General features: G+C 43.7%; 1 protein-coding gene across 6 annotated transcripts in view; it reads right to left on the reverse strand.

Annotated features, from left to right (window-relative positions):
* Nucleotides 1–17,168, reverse strand: part of CELSR1 (cadherin EGF LAG seven-pass G-type receptor 1) — a 176,637-nt gene that overhangs the window by 67,022 nt on the left and 92,447 nt on the right. For all 6 annotated transcript variants that reach the window (XM_056339969.1, XM_056339968.1, XM_056339967.1 and 3 more), the window contains exons 4-5: nucleotides 13,065–13,180; nucleotides 9,914–10,002 (exon numbers count right to left, since the gene is read on the reverse strand). In XM_056339969.1, coding sequence (XP_056195944.1) covers nucleotides 9,914–10,002; nucleotides 13,065–13,180 — 205 coding nt within the window. The remainder of the gene's footprint in view (nucleotides 1–9,913; nucleotides 10,003–13,064; nucleotides 13,181–17,168) is intronic.

The following is a 17,168-nucleotide window of genomic DNA, read 5'->3' on the forward strand; positions in this document are numbered from 1 at the left end:
GCATTATCATAATCTTCAACAACGGCATTGTTTGTTTAGAAAATCTCCCTCAATCCCTTAACAAATTAGTCTGGAAACCACTGGGAGGATTAACTTCAGAAATTCTCCCTCAGATCACAATTACATCTGCTCAGATGTCACCAGTGACAGACATCTGAACAAGTCATACTCAGCCTTTATGACTAATTGCATTTCCAGTGATTTGACTTTTGTTGGGGTCTGTCTTTTCCAACCACATTACAAAATTACAGCACTCGGCTGGGGCAACCATGCCCCAGTGCGAGAGGTGCTCCCCAGCACAGGGTGTAATACCTAATACCTATCTAAGAATTTAATTGCCAACCACTTCTCCTGACCATTCAGATTAAGAAGTAAGTGATACTGGATGGTGTCCTGGATACTTTCAGGGCTAACTCTTTCACCTTGGGTCCAATGACTAGAAGTTATGCCTAGCTGGTGGCAGCTATGTGGCTTTTCTCCAAGGAGCTGGCATTCAGCTGCAGGCATGTGCCTGCCTCACAAATCACCCGCTGCGCTGGCAGCCTCATTGGCAGGCTTGGCAGGGAGACCGGGAGCTGAGCAAACAAGGCTTTCCTGCTGGAATGGGAGCCTCACGCCCAAGGGGCGATGAGACAGCGGGGTGGCACAGGGAAGCCAGTGCTGAGCTGCTGCGTGATGCTCCCATTTGCCTGTTAGTCCTAGGATGACGGGGTGCTGTGAACCCAGAACTTCTAACAACAATTAGTTCCTTTTGTAGGAAAGAAAGCAGTAACCACTGTCATCAATGTCTTTTGGCACAGCTATCACAACCTTGAGTTTCACTAAAATGTTGATATCTGCCTTTTTTATCCCCTATGGCAAAGTCAATTATTGGTCCTGGATAAAAACTATATTTCCATAACAGGTGAATTTGCCATCATCAGAGAGGGTCTGTGTTTTCAGAAGGAAACGAGATAAACTGTCAGCTCCATAGGCACCTGGCATAGGGGTATGTGTGCTGTAGCCAGCAGGGCTTCTGCTTGTCTCCACAGCAGACCATCAGAGGCTGCTGTATTGCAACCCACCCTATTCAAAACAAGGTGCTGCATTAACCTCTCCAGCACCGACCAGCACCACTCCCACTGCTTGCAACTGTCTGTGTGACTTGTACTTATGCAAGGAGTTTGGATTAAAGGGCAGGTCTTGCCTGCCCAGAACAGGGGAATGCAAGTGGCCGCTGAGCTTCCAGGTGCCCGTGAGCACACCAGCGCACAGCCATGTAGGTCTTGACTTTCGGTGTACGGCTATGTCCCCCCTACAGTGACTGGTGGCTGGATGAAATGTGGATGAGCTGACTCTCGGGTGGGAAAGCAGGGGTGGGACATAGTTTTTAAAAGGGAAGTTTTGTGTACGCATCCTCAATTCCTTCAGCAGTGCTCTGCCTCCGGCCACTGCTGGACAGCTGCACGACAAGGCTCCCAAAATCAAAACAGAGGCTCTAGTGAAACAAAGGTAGTGACGAACGTTACAGATTTGTTATAAAGGTAATCCCAAAGAGAATTCTGCTGCTGAGTGGCAGGCATAATGTGTGTAAGAGCATGAGAAAACGCAGTAGTTGTACAGGACTGAACCCAAGAGCTTACGCTAGTCATGCAGTCAGCTGAAGCAGATGCTCTGTATGAGCAAGGCACGCTCCAGCAAGACACATCATGATGCATCTAAGGTAAATTCATACCATCCTTGCTGCCGTGTGCAACTGCCCCTCCGCATCTGCTGGTGGGCCCTGGTGGGCATTGCTCACTCCCTGTTCCCATCACCTCTGCAGCAGCCCCGTGAGACTGCTGCTTTCCCGGTCACATCTCCCTTGGGAGCAAAATGGGTTCACTGGGTTTTCTGTCATGGCTGTACATTTACCCACCCTTTTTTCCTTTTGTTAGACCAGAAGCTGCCATTGGATTTGGAAGGCACCTGTGCAGAAAAGTCTTTCGAGCAAAGAAATTGGATTGATTTTTCTGTCTGATTTAGAATAGAGACACCTGCCCCCCGAAAAAACCCAAATCCAACAACCTTCCCTTTACATCTCCAAGTTGGCCAGGTAAATGTTGCAATTTTTATCTCAAGGTCTTTGCTCCTGTCCATTATGGAAAGCCTTTATCCTGAAGTTGCTGAACACCCAGCTTATTTTAAAGTGCTTCTTATTTCTTGCTTAGTGTCATGGTTTAACCCCGACAAGCAGCTAAGCCCAACTCAGCTGCTTGCTCACTCCTCCCACAGCAGGACGGGGGAAAGAATTAGAAGGGTGAAAGGGAGAAAACTTGTGAGTTGAGATAAAGACAGCTTAATAGGCAAAGAGAAAGCTGCACATGCAGACAAAGCAAAATAAGGAATTCATTCACCATTTCCCATTGGCAGGCAGGTGTTTAGCTATCTCCAGGAAAGCAGGGCTCCATCACACATAATGGTGACTTGGGAAGACAAATGCCATAACTCCAAGCATCCCCCCTTCCTCCTTCTGCCCCACAGCTTTTACTGCTGATATGGTCAAATGGTATGGGATACCCCTCTGGTCAGTTGGGGTCAGCTGTCCTGGCTGTGTCCCCTCACAGCTTTTTGTGCACCCCCAGCCTACACCAGTCTGAGGAGCAGAAAAGGCCTTGACTCTGTGTAAGCACTGCTTAGCATTAGCTAAAACATCCCTGTGTTATCAATACTGTTTTGGTCAGAAATCCAAAACATAGCACCATATCAGCTACTATGAAGAAAATTAACGCTATCCCAGCCAAAATCAGTACAGTTGGACATGACAAAAAATGCACACGGAGATGGAGAGCGTGCATGGAGTGAAGGCAGGTGGTTTGGAACAGACCTGCAGATGCTTTTCATTTTATTTTAACAGTAGGAGCATTAACAAGGACTATCATCCAATAGGTATATTTTCAATCTATGCCTCTTCAGACATCTATTTCACAGAGCTCCCATATGACACTCCTCTTTCTGACCAACATATTGCCTGACTTAACTACAGGTACAGCAGCAAATGAAGCCCTGACATGGCCTGGGCTGCTTTTTTCTTCCTGTCTTTTCCTCCATGACCCTGTCCCCCCTTCCACTTCAAGCCCTGAGTCCTGAGCAGGTGTAGATGGGATCTGTTCCTTTGTTGCAAGCAGCTTCATCCCAAGTCCACCTAAGCTGGCAGCAGTCCCGAATCCACATCATCGTCAAGACCCTCAGCTGCCCCCAGCCCTGATCAGAGCCCAGCCGGGCGCACAAGCTCTGCCCAGCAGCACTGGAGAGCTGCCACTCAGATCACAATGAGCAAATGGAGCTCACTGAGATCTCCCCAGAGACGGAGCTGGTTGGTTTTAGCCAGATGTATGCTAACTCCCAGCATCAGCTGTGAGGCACTACTAGCGATCCACAGTATGGAGGATTTGTGGATGCAGACTCCACTGGTAAGCTCTGCTGGTGCTGTAGCACAGCTGTACGGGCACAGTTAAATAACCCTTTGGTATCAGCTTTGGCCAAGGAACCCACGGGCAAAGGAGAAAGCTGCCTTTCCACCCACTCACCTACCAGCAGAGCAACCACAAGGGGAGAGCTGCAGCACGCACCCAAGGTACAGAAAATCAGTTACAGTGCAGGACTTGGCACTGAAACAGAGGGTGTTTTGGCATCTGGAAATGGTTTTCAGCCAATAGGGGAAGGATAGATCCTCCCTGGGAAGGAAAGGTACTGGCAAATTCTAGTGTGTGAGTGGGCTGAGAGCTAAATTTCTACAGCATTAGCTTCAGTGATACTCAAGCTCCAGCTTGCCCCAGATAAAGGCCAGTCAACTCAAGAGAAACCATCACTTACCACAGGCAGGAGATTTTTGAAAGCATATGTGAGTCTGATTTAGAGCAATGCACCTCCTGTGCTTTGAATTCACAACACACTGAAGATCAGCCCTAAGCAGCCCTCATTTCTTTTAAGTTTATCTCTAACTGAAGAAATTTGCCTGTTTTCTCCAGCAGCTGTCTTCAGGCTAAACGCAGGTCTGGGCTCTGCTGGGTGAGAAGCTGACAGGGATGGAAGGCATCAGGTCTCTGCTAACTGTACCACTGTGAAAGGGTGGGCTACTCCCAAGATAATCAAGCATCTGAAACAACTGCCACGGTACTCTTCAGTCTAAAGACATGCAAGGAAGGAGTGAAAGAACGGCAGCTTACTGTGGATTATCAAATATGAGAAGAAACACTAGCTCAGTTATGGAGAAAGGGTAATGTTTGTCCTGAATATCTCATCCTAGGAGCCTGCAGGCTCAAGTGACCAGTAGTGGAGGCACTCTTCGAGGTACCCATCATTTGACACTTCCTGACCACGGAGGAGGATCCCATGCACACACGCTGCCCAGTCTTACAGCCATTACTTTTGTGAGTCATTCTGTGACTCATTCAGGGATTTGTTCATCCCATCCCCCACAATTACTCTACTGCACATCAGACACTCGGTGTTAACACGCTTCTGATCTCAGATTTTCTGTCATTTAGGTAAAATTGTCTGTGCTCGCTTAAACAGATGCAGAAGGAGCTTCTGCCTACAGAACAGTAACATCCTTAAGCAACTTTGATGTCACATATGTATAAGTAACACATAAGATACACAGTATATAAATATACATGTACATGCCCTCTATAATTAAAGGAACATGTCCATGCGCAAAACATTTTTATCTTGTGCCAAATGATGCATTCTACCCTGAGGTAATGAGTCAGGTAAAACATTAACATAAATTTGATGGTATATCTCAAATTCTGAACAAAATTGCATTTCTATCAGAAGTTTGGGAGAGTGGCTTGAAGGTTTCACTTAATTAAAAACACCACCCACTACTGGGCTCATTAAAATCTCCTGTCTCAGGCAATGCCTATAATCATACATGAACCTGTATGTGCAATGAATGCCAGATAGTTCATGCGATATCACTGATACCGAGCATCGCTACCATCAAACATCCTGGTGGTTTCTGCTCCTATTCCAAACAAATACCAGCCTGGCTTAACCTACTACCGTCACTCATGCTGGCAGGTGCAGGAAAGCCAAAGGATAAGGACCAAACTCAGAGGCTGACTGCACTCTCATCACATGGAAAGCAAGCACCATCACCAAGGCTCACACTGCTGCTGCCCCTCACACCAGCTATCCTCTGAACAATCAGCAGGTCGTTTCTGCTATTTTTTACCAGTTTTACTTGCCAGGCTGAAATCTTCCCCCTTCTCCCACCTTCTCTTCCAAAAGAATATAAAAAAAAAAATCCCATTTCTTCTAAATTTCTTATTCAATATATATAACTCTTGATAAAGCAGGTCACACCTTTAATTTAATACCTCCCACTGACTTTAATGGCTGCAAGGATCCCAGAAGGTAAGGTGTTTAAGCTAACAGAGTCAGTGAGTAGCTTTCCTCCTTGCCTTCCCCCTGCTGTCAGCAAACATCTATAATGGCAAGTAACACTACTAACAGGTAAACTGATACCTTGCTACTGGGTAGCTGACAAGACTTAATATATAACTGAAACTAGAGAATGGTTATAAAACACTTCTAGTTCTCTTATAGCTACTAATTCCTTCCCCTTGGTGTTTTCTTTTTCAGAAATGAAATACAGAGCCAACACTTCCTTAGTACAACCTCAGTACAATCCACGTGCTTCCTTTAGGCACTTCCACTGAAATCAAGTGTGTCAGCTGTTACCAGGGGAGGAAGCATCCATTTCCATCACTACATGGTAAATGAAATGACATTGCTTCCCTTCCTCCTCTGATACAATCTGTTTCATTACTGTAACATTTTACACAGTGCCTGCACATGCCAGGATTTCTAAGAAAGCATCAAATACTTAAGCTGGTGGAGAACTGGTCTCATGCTTTTCTGCAAACATGGTGGCCCAAAGCCAGCTCTGGACTCACCTCTTACCAGTCGAGGCTCCAGTGTCTATCTCCAAGTGGCAGCGGGCCCTCATGATACAGAGTTAATTATAAAGCAACATTTTTCAACAACACTAAAGATATATATTACCAAGCACATCACTTCTAAGCTGAGTACAGAAAATAATTTACAGGAGTCACTTCTACACTTACTTCTTATTTCATTATCATTATTACCAAACCAATTTTGTGCAGGGTGGCAGCATCACCAGGATGCCACAGAACTGTGTGCTACATTAAGAAAATAGCTGCTGCAGAAGTTTCCCACCAGTTGCCTCCCCCATCCAAGTCACCCAGCCCTGGAGTCCAAATGCCAGTGATACTCCGCCACATATCAGCCACAGAGCTACAGGTGCCAAAAACCACTCAACCTGTGCTCTTATTCGACCATGACCAACTCAGATTGCAGGGACAGTTTTCAGAGTTGTGAAAACTCATCTATGAAAATGTGCTTTGGACTGAAGTGATTCAGATTATGTATCAAAGCCAGTCAGTTATTCTCCTCAAAAAATAAAGATGAAAAATTAACTTCAGCTATGATGAAATCTAATACTCTGTGTAAATTACAGCATTATCTGAAAGCCCCAAAGAAGACCGAACCATTTTTTTTTTCTTGCTAGATGCTGTACTAATGTGGAAAGGAGGAATTAAACTGAACAGTTTCTAGCTTAGTTTTTAAAAAGATACTTTAAAGAAGCTTAACAAAAAAAGCAACTGGGAAAGAAGGATGAATCTAAGAGTGTACCTGACCCCAAACATTTGCTGTGAGCACAACAGCAGATTTTCGGATTGCTGTTTCTTTCAATGGCACCACAACATATCTTAGATTTTTAAAGGCAAGAAAAAAGGGTCCAGCTTGAAGAAGCCTGTCACTGCCCAAAGACACAGTGGTGGGCAGGAAGAGGACAGACACAGCTGTAGTGACCCCAGCAGCAGGACGAGCAGCCTGACAGCACTCAGCTGTAGGAGTGTGAATAATAAGAAAAGTTCAGAATGACTGCATTTTGCTGTGCAAAAAAAGCACAGAAGTGACACAGGAAGGGACAGATGAACAGATAGGCAAAGGCAATCATATTTATTAAATAAAGAAAACCTGCTGATGGAGCAAAAGGCAGATGGAGGGAGATGAAAAGCAACATGAGTGACGGATAAAAAAGAACAGGTATTTATATACCTCTTTAAGGGCTTTTTAATGTGAGACAGACAATGAATAAAATGGATCTCTACGGGTATGTGGGGTGATGGTTTATGCATTTCCCATGGGCAACACTGGGAAGAGATGTCTCAAGAGGAGCAAAGACTAGATCCAGGCAAAAAACAGAACAGAAGAAGGGGCAAGGAGCCCCTGTAGGGATGCTGGTGGAGGTAGCCCCTGCAGCTGCCCCCAGGGATGGGGTGCTGCCACAAAATGCCAGAGTGAGCTGGAGGCAGAGAGGAGGGAGGGGAGTCCAGAAGGGGCTGGAGGTGTGGAGCAAACATGAGCTGGAAGCAGGGAGGAGGGAGACAGCTCAGGGGAGCTGTGCCTGCTCAGGAAGGCTGCAGCATGTCTGAGCAAAGAAAAGGGGCTGAGTAGTGATGGGATGAGGACCTGACACTGTGGTAAAATTTCAGAAAGAGTGGAAGGATGCAGTACTTGCAAAATAACATGAGTACAAAATTTAAGCAAACTCATGAGTTTTGGGTGCTCTGTTATTCAAGCATGTCCTAGCTGCATCAAGTTTAGACACAGCATCCCACCTATCTTGGCACAACTCAAATCCCTAAATTGTCTCTGTCTTTTCAACTGCCTCGTAGGAACTTTACTTCCAGCTTTGTTAAAACATGAAGTAGCAAAGGAACTACTTTCCAAACAAAAACCAGCCGAGGCGAAGGCTTAACCCTGCTGCAGGGCACAGCAAGCAGCCCAGCAGGCAGGCCAGCAGACTGCCTCTGGGTACTACTCTTCTTGTACCACCGGAGAGCTGGTGCAACCTATGTGGTTCTCAGACATGCTGGAAAGTCCTAAGAGCACGCTAAATACACATAGGACAGCATATTCTACTTGTGCTGTTTACTCAATATTATGAGGTCCCCTCTCCCAGACCAAGTTTAACCATTCTGGAATAAATACTACTAAGGAGAAGGTGATGACCTCAGTCTCTAACATGGACAGCAAAGGGCACAGTGCTGCTCTCTACACAGTGACCCTGCTTTTCATCACTTTTATGTCATGTGAGTGACGAAGGCAGTGAAGTCAATGGTGTTTCCTGGCGTGGGCCCTCTGCTCTCCCTCTCTGCCCTGAACTCCCTCCCATGCAGCGGGGACTGGCTCATTCCTCTTCAAAAAACTGGGGCAAAAGAAGAAATTGATGACAAGGCGCACATGTTAGCGATAGGAAAACAACAGCTGCTAACATGGCTCACCTACCAGTCTGCTGGAACAGCAGCAAGCCCTGAAAATGAAGCAGAGGTTTATTTTTAACATCAGTGTCAGATCTCTTTCCCTTTTAAAGAGAGTCCTGGGACTGCTTGGGCCCCTTATCTGCTTGGCAGCCCTTCAGCGAGCTGCTCCAGCGGCTGTCCCTGCAGCTGTGCCCTCCTGTACTCATCCACCAAGGAGCTCGAAAGCAGGAGTGACCCTCTGTTGCTTCAGCAAGTGCTGTTTACTCTGCTGAAGCGATTCACTAAGAAATATGCAGACCATGGAAACATGGTGTGTTGCAGTTTGTAAGGAAAAGCCTCACAGTGTCCACAGATGCATGCACGGCAACACACCAAGTTTCGCTTCTACTTCTGTGTGTGGTGGACAGTAGAGAGTATATTAAGTATAAAACTTCTAAAACAAGTTTTAATTATTTTAATATAAAATAACGAATAAAAGATGTTTTTATTTTGTCAATAAAATATCCTTAGGCTAGGTGACTCTATCTAGGAGTCCACAGAAAATTTTTTAATCCTCCCATTCAAACTGCCACACAAACTGTGATGAAAGGATGCAGCACTGGGAAATACAGAACTTGCTGATCATATTAATCCTTCATCTTTCATTCAGCTTCCTACACCAGTATCCTGTTTCCTTTTTAATAGACAACAATGCTCCTCTCTTTCCTTACGTGATCCCCATAATGCTATCATGTCAGACTTAAAAGCAACGCTTCTCAGTAACTAAACGAATTCTCGAATTTTTTGTTATAGATTATAGAAGAGCTCTGACATCTGTCTGTAAACAATGACACTATACACCCTAAAAGCTTGCTTTTTGGTTCATCACAAAATGGTTGGTTTGTGCAAAGCCCCTGCCTTTGCTTCTGTCAAAGTGAACCCGTTTTTGACAACTACCAAGGGTGCAGCTGTGGGACAGCGATGCCGGAGCCCGCCCCAGAGTGCCATAAACTGCATGCAACAAGAGTTTTTGCATTTCTTTTGCATACCTTTTTATATAGCAGACAAAAGAAATAGTTTAGTGAGATAGTCCTTGATTACTGAAACATGTCAACCATTTAATAACCAAACTTTCCGAACCAGAGAAGCTTGTAGTAGCTAAACTTGTCATTTTACAGAAGAAAATAGTTTTACCTTGCTTCAGAAAATTCTACACTAGTGGTTTGTACTTACTACACTGAAGGTTCCTGCACTGCACAATTCTTCAAAAAGATCCAAATCACCAAATCATCTGTTTTAGATAGACTGACACTTGTGATGGTTTAAAGAACTGAAAACTAAAATTATTCCAAGTACCTGAAGGTTTCCCTTCTGAGAAGGACATACTAGGCCTGACTTTGCCTTTCTGAGGCAAAACTCAGAGACCTGAGTTGGAATTTTTGTCCCAGCAAGGTAAGCAAAGACCAGTACCATTTGTGCAGAGCTGTAGCAATGTGTCTGGTTAAATAAATAAAATTTAGGTCATCTGCATACATCAGGTCAGAGCCAGATGACCCACACCTCTATTACTCTACATATAACAGGGTTATCACCAACACAGTTAGTCTTACCTTATTGTAGTACTGCACCTGGACTGAGTGCCACTGCCCATCGCTGACCCCTCCAGGCACGAACGGTGCCACCATAGTGGTTGTCTCCCCTGCAAGGGCAGGCAGAAAGGAAAAAAATAAGTCAACATCACTGCAAAGCCTGCACTGCACTAAACTGAAACACAGAAAGACCCTCATTGGGCACAGGATGCAGCCGTCTTACTTAATCATGGAGGAATTTGGGTTTTCATCCTGTGAGACAGTAAATATCCCCAGTTTCATGGAATTATTTTGGTACACAAATACAAAAATAGCTTCTGACACATTTGGGTAAGTTATGTTATTTTTTATTATGCTTCTGCTTATTGTGGTAGCAGATGCATTGGGTAGATACAGCTATTGCTGAAGTGGTCAACTGAGGAAAAAAAATGTACATGCATTTTTCTGCATTTCTGCCAAAACCAGCACTTTGAGGGTTTTTTAATATGATGAGTATCGTGCTGGGATATTTTGTCAGGGAAGGGAAGCCTACTCCTCGCCAGAGCTGAGAAATTGAAATCCGAAAGTACTGTAGTACAAAATCCATGGTAAACTTGGTACCAGCAAAATTTTACCAGTAATCAACGAAATTATTGGCAGTCTTTCAGTATTTAAATTTGAAAGCAAGTCCTTGCCATTGCAATTGGAAATCTGAAGCTTTCAAGCCAGGTCTGAGTCAGCAGAACCAGCTCAGTAACCAGGCATATCTGTTCCAAGGTAGCAGCAAAATAAATGTTCATGTTGAAAGTACATAAAAGGCCTGGCACAGAGAAGAGATTGCTAGGTTTCAACTTCTTTTTTTTTTTTTCTTTCTTTTTCTCTGGTGGTGTTTTTTTTTTTTTTAACAGCTGGAAAATTCTACGTAATAAACCACAGGAAAAATAACTCCCTCCCATAAGCTAACAAAGTTCTTAGTATTGTTGAGCTTAAAAAGTACTTTCAGCTCTCTATTTGCCACAACTACTTTACCCTGTGTGAAGTACTATTCCTTGTTAATTCCCATCCTATATAATTCTGTTTTTTAAACAATACAGATTTCAGTTAGCATGTTTGACAACTTGCTGTGATGTTTTTTACCATTTAGTGATAAAAAGTCTGTGACAAAAACTGGGCTTTTTGTTCAGCTAGCAAGTTGCTGCAATAGGAAGATCACTGGCCTCCCAATCCTTTTGCTTTGCTTTCTGTGAAAAAGTTGTTGCAACAGGTAACACTGTCAGATCAGATGTCCAAAACCTGTACTGTTCATTAAAAGCCACTTAAAACTATAAAACATTAACCATTCTCCTCCAAAGAAAATACCATTTGTAATATACAGGACCAGACCTGCTCTCAGGTGCAGCAGTGCAAATCTAAATTTAGTTTCATGTATTTTAAAGTAGTTCCTCCACATTTAAATGCACATAAGTGCAAGCAGAATTTAGGGGTTTTTTTCCCATTCATCCTCAGGGTGCCTTCCAAGCAATTTGATTCAAGTTTAGACAGGTGGAGCAGAGCTACAGAAGAAAGCACATCTCTCTGACTGCAGCATGTTATTTCATTACACTAATCCATTGAAAAACCTGCCTTAAAATTCTAATTTGGACAAGTTTGAGGTAATAAATGGGAAATGAAACCGGATATCTTCAACTCAAAGGGCCCAGATATGCACTTGAGCATTGCTAGTAAATTGATGGGGTCACACAGAATTTATCATGGACTCTGAGGGAAACAACCATCACTGGCGATGAGTGCAACACCGATGTGGGCTCTGCATCTACTGCTTTACTGCTTGCAACATCACACTTTTCACAAACATAAAAGTTGACTAAAGCCTGCATGTCTATTTTGAATACGGATAACATGAAATAACAGGATTATTTCCTGAGTTAGGTACAGAGGTACAAACATCTCACTTGACCTACATTTAACCCCACTTGACCTACAAAACAACAGCGCTTCCCAGATATTTGTTTCTGTCCCCATGGAAAACATCCCCTAAACCTGTGACAACTACAGGTTGTCTGCTCTGCTGAGATGTAGTAAAGTCACCAAAGCTTTCCAACTGAACTCACAAACCTGCTCCGGGGCTGAAGCGGGAATGTAAGCAGTCAACCAAGAGGGACTCCAAGAGCCTCAGCACGCCTGCTGAAGTTCAAGAGGTAATTCCTGGTGGTTCAATGTGCTTCAACCATGCTGTATAGCTGCATGCTAACAGTTCCACCTGCTACCCCCTCATGGCAATTAGCACAGCGAGGCATCAGTTTTTGGATGAAACTTGGGCTTTTTTAACTCATGAAACATCCCTCTGCTGAGGCTGGAATGGTCAGGGTTTGTTCTGATCACGCTTTTGTCAGAAAGAGCTTTGCCACTGCCAAGGCTGATTTTCTGGAGGAAACCTCTGCCCTGGGAGAAGGCCACAGTGGCAGGGGTACATGCCGCCCAGCACGCTGCTTGTCAGCTTTCTCCTCTCTCTGCTCCCAGAAGCACCAAAAGACACTGGTTTTGTCCTAGTGCAGAAAGCAAGCAAACCCCTAAGCCTCCGTTTCTTGTTTCCTAGCCCACGTAGCAATGAGCGGACAGCCAAGTTCTCCTAAATTTGTTCTTGTTTATGGCTTTTTCCAATAACAGGTGCTTCTATAGTGCAAAAGTGCATTCCAGCAACAGCAACAGCATTGCTCGTCACCAATCCCTAATGAACCACAGGCATTTCTCATTTGTCTGCTAGCATTTCCTTCGGCTCGCATGTATTTTTAGATAACATTTATGCACCTCGTTTCAATGATGTGTAGTAAAAATGCATAAACACACAACATTTATCACAGTGTGATAAAATAAAGTCTTATTTAAGCAAACATTGGCTCGGAGGCCAACTTTCAGGCTAGTGCCAATCTTTTATAGTAGTCATAAACTCTGCCTCTTATAACTGATATGTTGACAAGCTCCTGCCTACAACTGCAAGTGTAACCACCACAAACCACTACAATCTGGAGTACTTTACAACACTCGGCATCAGTTGTTCACTGTACAATGTCAGCCAGTTACTCAATTAATGAGGCAGCAAATAGCCATATAAAATCATTAAAATGCATTTCCAAACAGCTTGAGAGGATCTCCTGACCACAAGGAGAAACATTTGACTTAAGCAAGACCTCACCTGCCGAGAACGTGAGCTGGATCTGCTCCTCAATGATCTCCAGGGCAATGAAGTCGTGCTTCTCGTTAAACCGCCCGTTGTAGAGGAGGAGAGCGTTCCTTTCCCTTGTTGCAAACCTAGAACACAGAGCCAAGGGCTTATGAATGCTTAATGGCTTATGAATTAAAGACTGATGGTCAAGTTGCCCAGAAGAAAGACAGCATTGTATTTAGCAGAAAAGCAAGCCTTTGAATCTTTCTTCAGACAGAAAATTATAAAACTGAGGAGTCAGTTGCAGGATAAATCTACTCTTTCACAACGGACAGAAGCAAGCAAGACGGAAATTACAGAAATCTACTCTGCAGAGTTCTGCAGTGGATGCTGACCCCTCACAAGGAGTAAAATCAGGCACATGATGCAGCATGAGTATTTAACACTTGCCAAGCAGTAGCACTTACTACACTTTGCAAACAGTCTGAAAGCTAGAAAGCATTTTCACATCAAAGGAGAGATACTTGCTGCCTGCTTGCTGTCTAAATGCTACAGGGTACACGAACAATCATCTTTAAAAAGACCTGATGAGGAGGCAAGGGGAAAAGAAAGATAAGAGTTACTTTAATAACACCATGTAGACAATCAGGGTTCATCAATCAACAGATCAGTCTATTGGAGGAAGGAAAATAAACACTTAAATGGTCCCACTAATTCAGCACCAATGGGTGTTTTCTGTTTTTTTATTGTGCTCCTAATATGGGATGATTACACCTTTCCCCACTTTAAAAAAAAGCCTGGGTTTTTTTGTCAGCACAGAACCTTTTTTTTCAAATTTCTATATGTTGTATGTATTTTATCATTTTTATCTATTATCTTTGGGGATTTGCATACTGCTTTCATCTACGTAGAAATGCAAAAAAATGTATTACGTTTTACATAAACATATTTACAAAGATTAATATTATATAAAGAGAGTAGGAGAGATAAACCATGGGAATTTCTTGTGTTTCCCAATGGCAGTGTAGTTTGATTTTAGTATCTTGAACTTCAGGAAATATGCCTGATTTAAATTAACCCACTTTTCTTACAAAGGAATCAAATACTGAACACAGCTAACAAAAACTGCCTTCCACGGACAGAAAAAATTATTCTTGTGCCTGTCATGTTACATCTACTAGCAAGACTCTCATGCGATGCAACAAAACCTGCATTCAGAGAATGTGAAAGAAACAGTATTTTAGAACATCAAAGTCTGGTACTTGAAATAGAAAATTTCAAAACCAAAGAATATTTTTTAACAAAAGTTGTTTGTCAGACATGTAAGTTTTAGGTCACACTGAGCAAAGAACTTGCAGAACCAGGAGCCTCAACTTGAGCTACATGGAAATGTGAATTTTAATTCCATACATTTTTTTATATTTTTAAAGGAGAATTAATTGTTCTGGTTCAAAAAACAGAAGTCAAAATTTTGACATTTCCAGTAAAATACAAACTCCAAAGAATATCCATTATAGTCCGTCAAAATATTATATTACTCTTTTGATTACTTTTAACCAGTTTTGAAATGCATCTTTATTTCTAAATTTATTTAACATAATATAAAACAATATTACAGAAGTAAAAGGCAAACTAAATTAAGACAATACTGTTGAAATATTTTAGTATTATCAAAACACTGATTTAGTATTCACTTCTCATCATCAAGCATTTTATCCAAAGAAATACAGTTACTGTAGGATATTTCCCAGTACGGTATTTTTCTGTGGATAACTGCTTCATCAAAACATTTTGATCAGATCTATCCAGAATATATATGAGCAAAACTAATGAGAATAATAACTAGTGATGCTTCTTAGTGGGCAGAAATATTTAGTTTTATTAGCAACAACAGGAACCTTAGTTCTGTTTGAATATATTTTTCCGATATGGTTACAATTCTCTCCCATAATTTTAATTATTAAACTATTAAATTATTAAGCTATTTTTTATATTTCTTTACTCCGTGTGTGCTCAGTTCCATTCTTTAGCACTAGTCAAAAGCATATGTTATATCATACTAACAGTTAAAACACTACTGCTTTTGAACTTGTTCAGTTATCACAGCTGGGGGAAAAAATACTGGATTTTAACAGAAAGGATATTTTAATCTCAGGACATAGGAAACAAAAGACACTTTCTTAGAGAATTTTGAACAAATAGTGAGAAAATCTCTCCACTGACAGTGTCTTTTGCAGTGAAGGAGTAGCAAGTGTTGGAAGTAAGCAAGGAAGACATACAATGCTGGGAGCAGAAAGACGTGCCTGGTCAGTAACCTAAATGATTTTTTTTTTAAATCGCATTTTAATTTTGAGACCGGACAATGCAAAAGTCCCGCTTTTTGCCAGGAGCAGCTCATGAGTCACTTGATGCTGAGGGAAGCTAGATCCCCTGGGATTTTATGAATGCTCTCAAATCACAATGGCAAACCAATCGTCTAGTTGAACTGCTAATTCTTGCTTACCCTCACATAGTCTTTTCCACCTGCACTGAAGGATAATAAAAGCCAAAGAAATAACAAGTATAAATAAAAGTGAACTTCAGGTAAGAAAAGCTACATCTGTCATTACCGCAGCGTGGGATGAACCCCATGATGGTCTAGACTTCTTACCGTCACACCAAGTGGACTGACCAGTGTTTAGCTCATGACTAAATATGTCATCTTGGTTTGAAAGGCGGTGAAGAAACCCTGGGGTAAGCACTACCTTGCTGCAGTAGTTTGCTGTTTCTCAATAATCCCTACAGAGAGGATTTGAGTCACTTTAACTTGAAGCACCCTACATGTCAAAGATCTCTTCCTGAAAGCCTGAAAAATGACACCAGGTGGCTGAGGGGACAAGCCAAAGGTAGTGCAGGTAATTTATGCTGGCAGGCAGCCCAGACCGCTCCTTTGTTTGCACTCACTGTGGGTCTGACAAGTCCAACAGAGCCTTTTGCTCCTCAGCTTTTCCATGTACTTAGATCTGATGCTCTAAAACAATCTTCACCGTCGCAACTCTTCCTTGCCTCGGCTCGCGTGCAAACTGTGCCTGTGCTTTCTGATTTAACCAAAATCTCAAGATTCCATAGAATTACAGACTTTAGGATTGAGGCAGATGAAAGATAAAAGGGGAAGAAGCTGCCTGGCTCCTGACAGATGTAAAACACCAGGTAACTGCTGGGGGCTGGATGGGACGCATGCCTGGTGGTGTCCTGCCTGACCACTTTCTCTGGACAGACGCACAAACATGTTTGTCATTGTGGCTGTCGTACCTATCAACAAATCCCTGGCCTTGCCCTTTGGGGTCGGGGCTAACACATTTTGTGCTATTTACTCACAGTCAGCCGTGAGGGAGAACTAAAAGTCAATTCTGAGCAGCTAAACCATGGGAAAGCTGCAAACCCACCTCCTCTCCAGGGTAGAGGCATGTGTGCACCTGGAGCTCTGGCTCCACTGCAGACAAGCCCTGTGCCTGACCCAAGAAGTCATCTCCAGAAGAGGGTTTTTCCCTCCGGGATGTGTAAGCCCGGGCAGGAGAGCCCTGCCCCATCACTGCACAGCCCGTGCAGCTGCCATCACTGCTCCCCCTTCCCCCCTGAGTGCCACCACAGGAAAAGTGACAGGCAGCCCAGGAGAACACTGTCCAATATGGGGACACTGGGGCAGACGGGATGGACGTGAGGCTGGTCATGCCTGGCAGCTGGGATGGGACCAGAAGCAGGAGCTGGGTGTGAAGGTCAGGAGGAGCGAGGCAAGGAGCTGGGATGGTTGGGGTTGTCCCAAGCCCAAGGCTGGGAACCGACGGAGAGCAAGGACCTGAGGAGGCCCAGCCTGTGCTCGGCCATGTCCTGGCGAGCCTGGATCCCCTCACAGGCTGGGAAACAGGAGAGGGGAGGAGCACTCCCGGACAAGCGGCATGAATGCTCTGCAGCCAGCCTCGGAGGCAGGAGGGCACAGGCCCAACTAGAAAAAGTGGCAAACCCACCACCCCACCTCGCACCTCTCCAGCTGAGGGCTGCTGAGAGGTGGCCAGAGAGGTCCTGGTGTCCCCTCTCCCCTGCCATCGCCCCACGCTGCAGCGGAGGAAGGTCAGGAGTCAGCAACTCGGCAGCATC

The sequence above is a fragment of the Falco biarmicus genome, chromosome 5 (assembly GCF_023638135.1).
Source record: "Falco biarmicus isolate bFalBia1 chromosome 5, bFalBia1.pri, whole genome shotgun sequence".
In the NCBI taxonomy this organism is placed as follows: domain Eukaryota; kingdom Metazoa; phylum Chordata; class Aves; order Falconiformes; family Falconidae; genus Falco; species Falco biarmicus.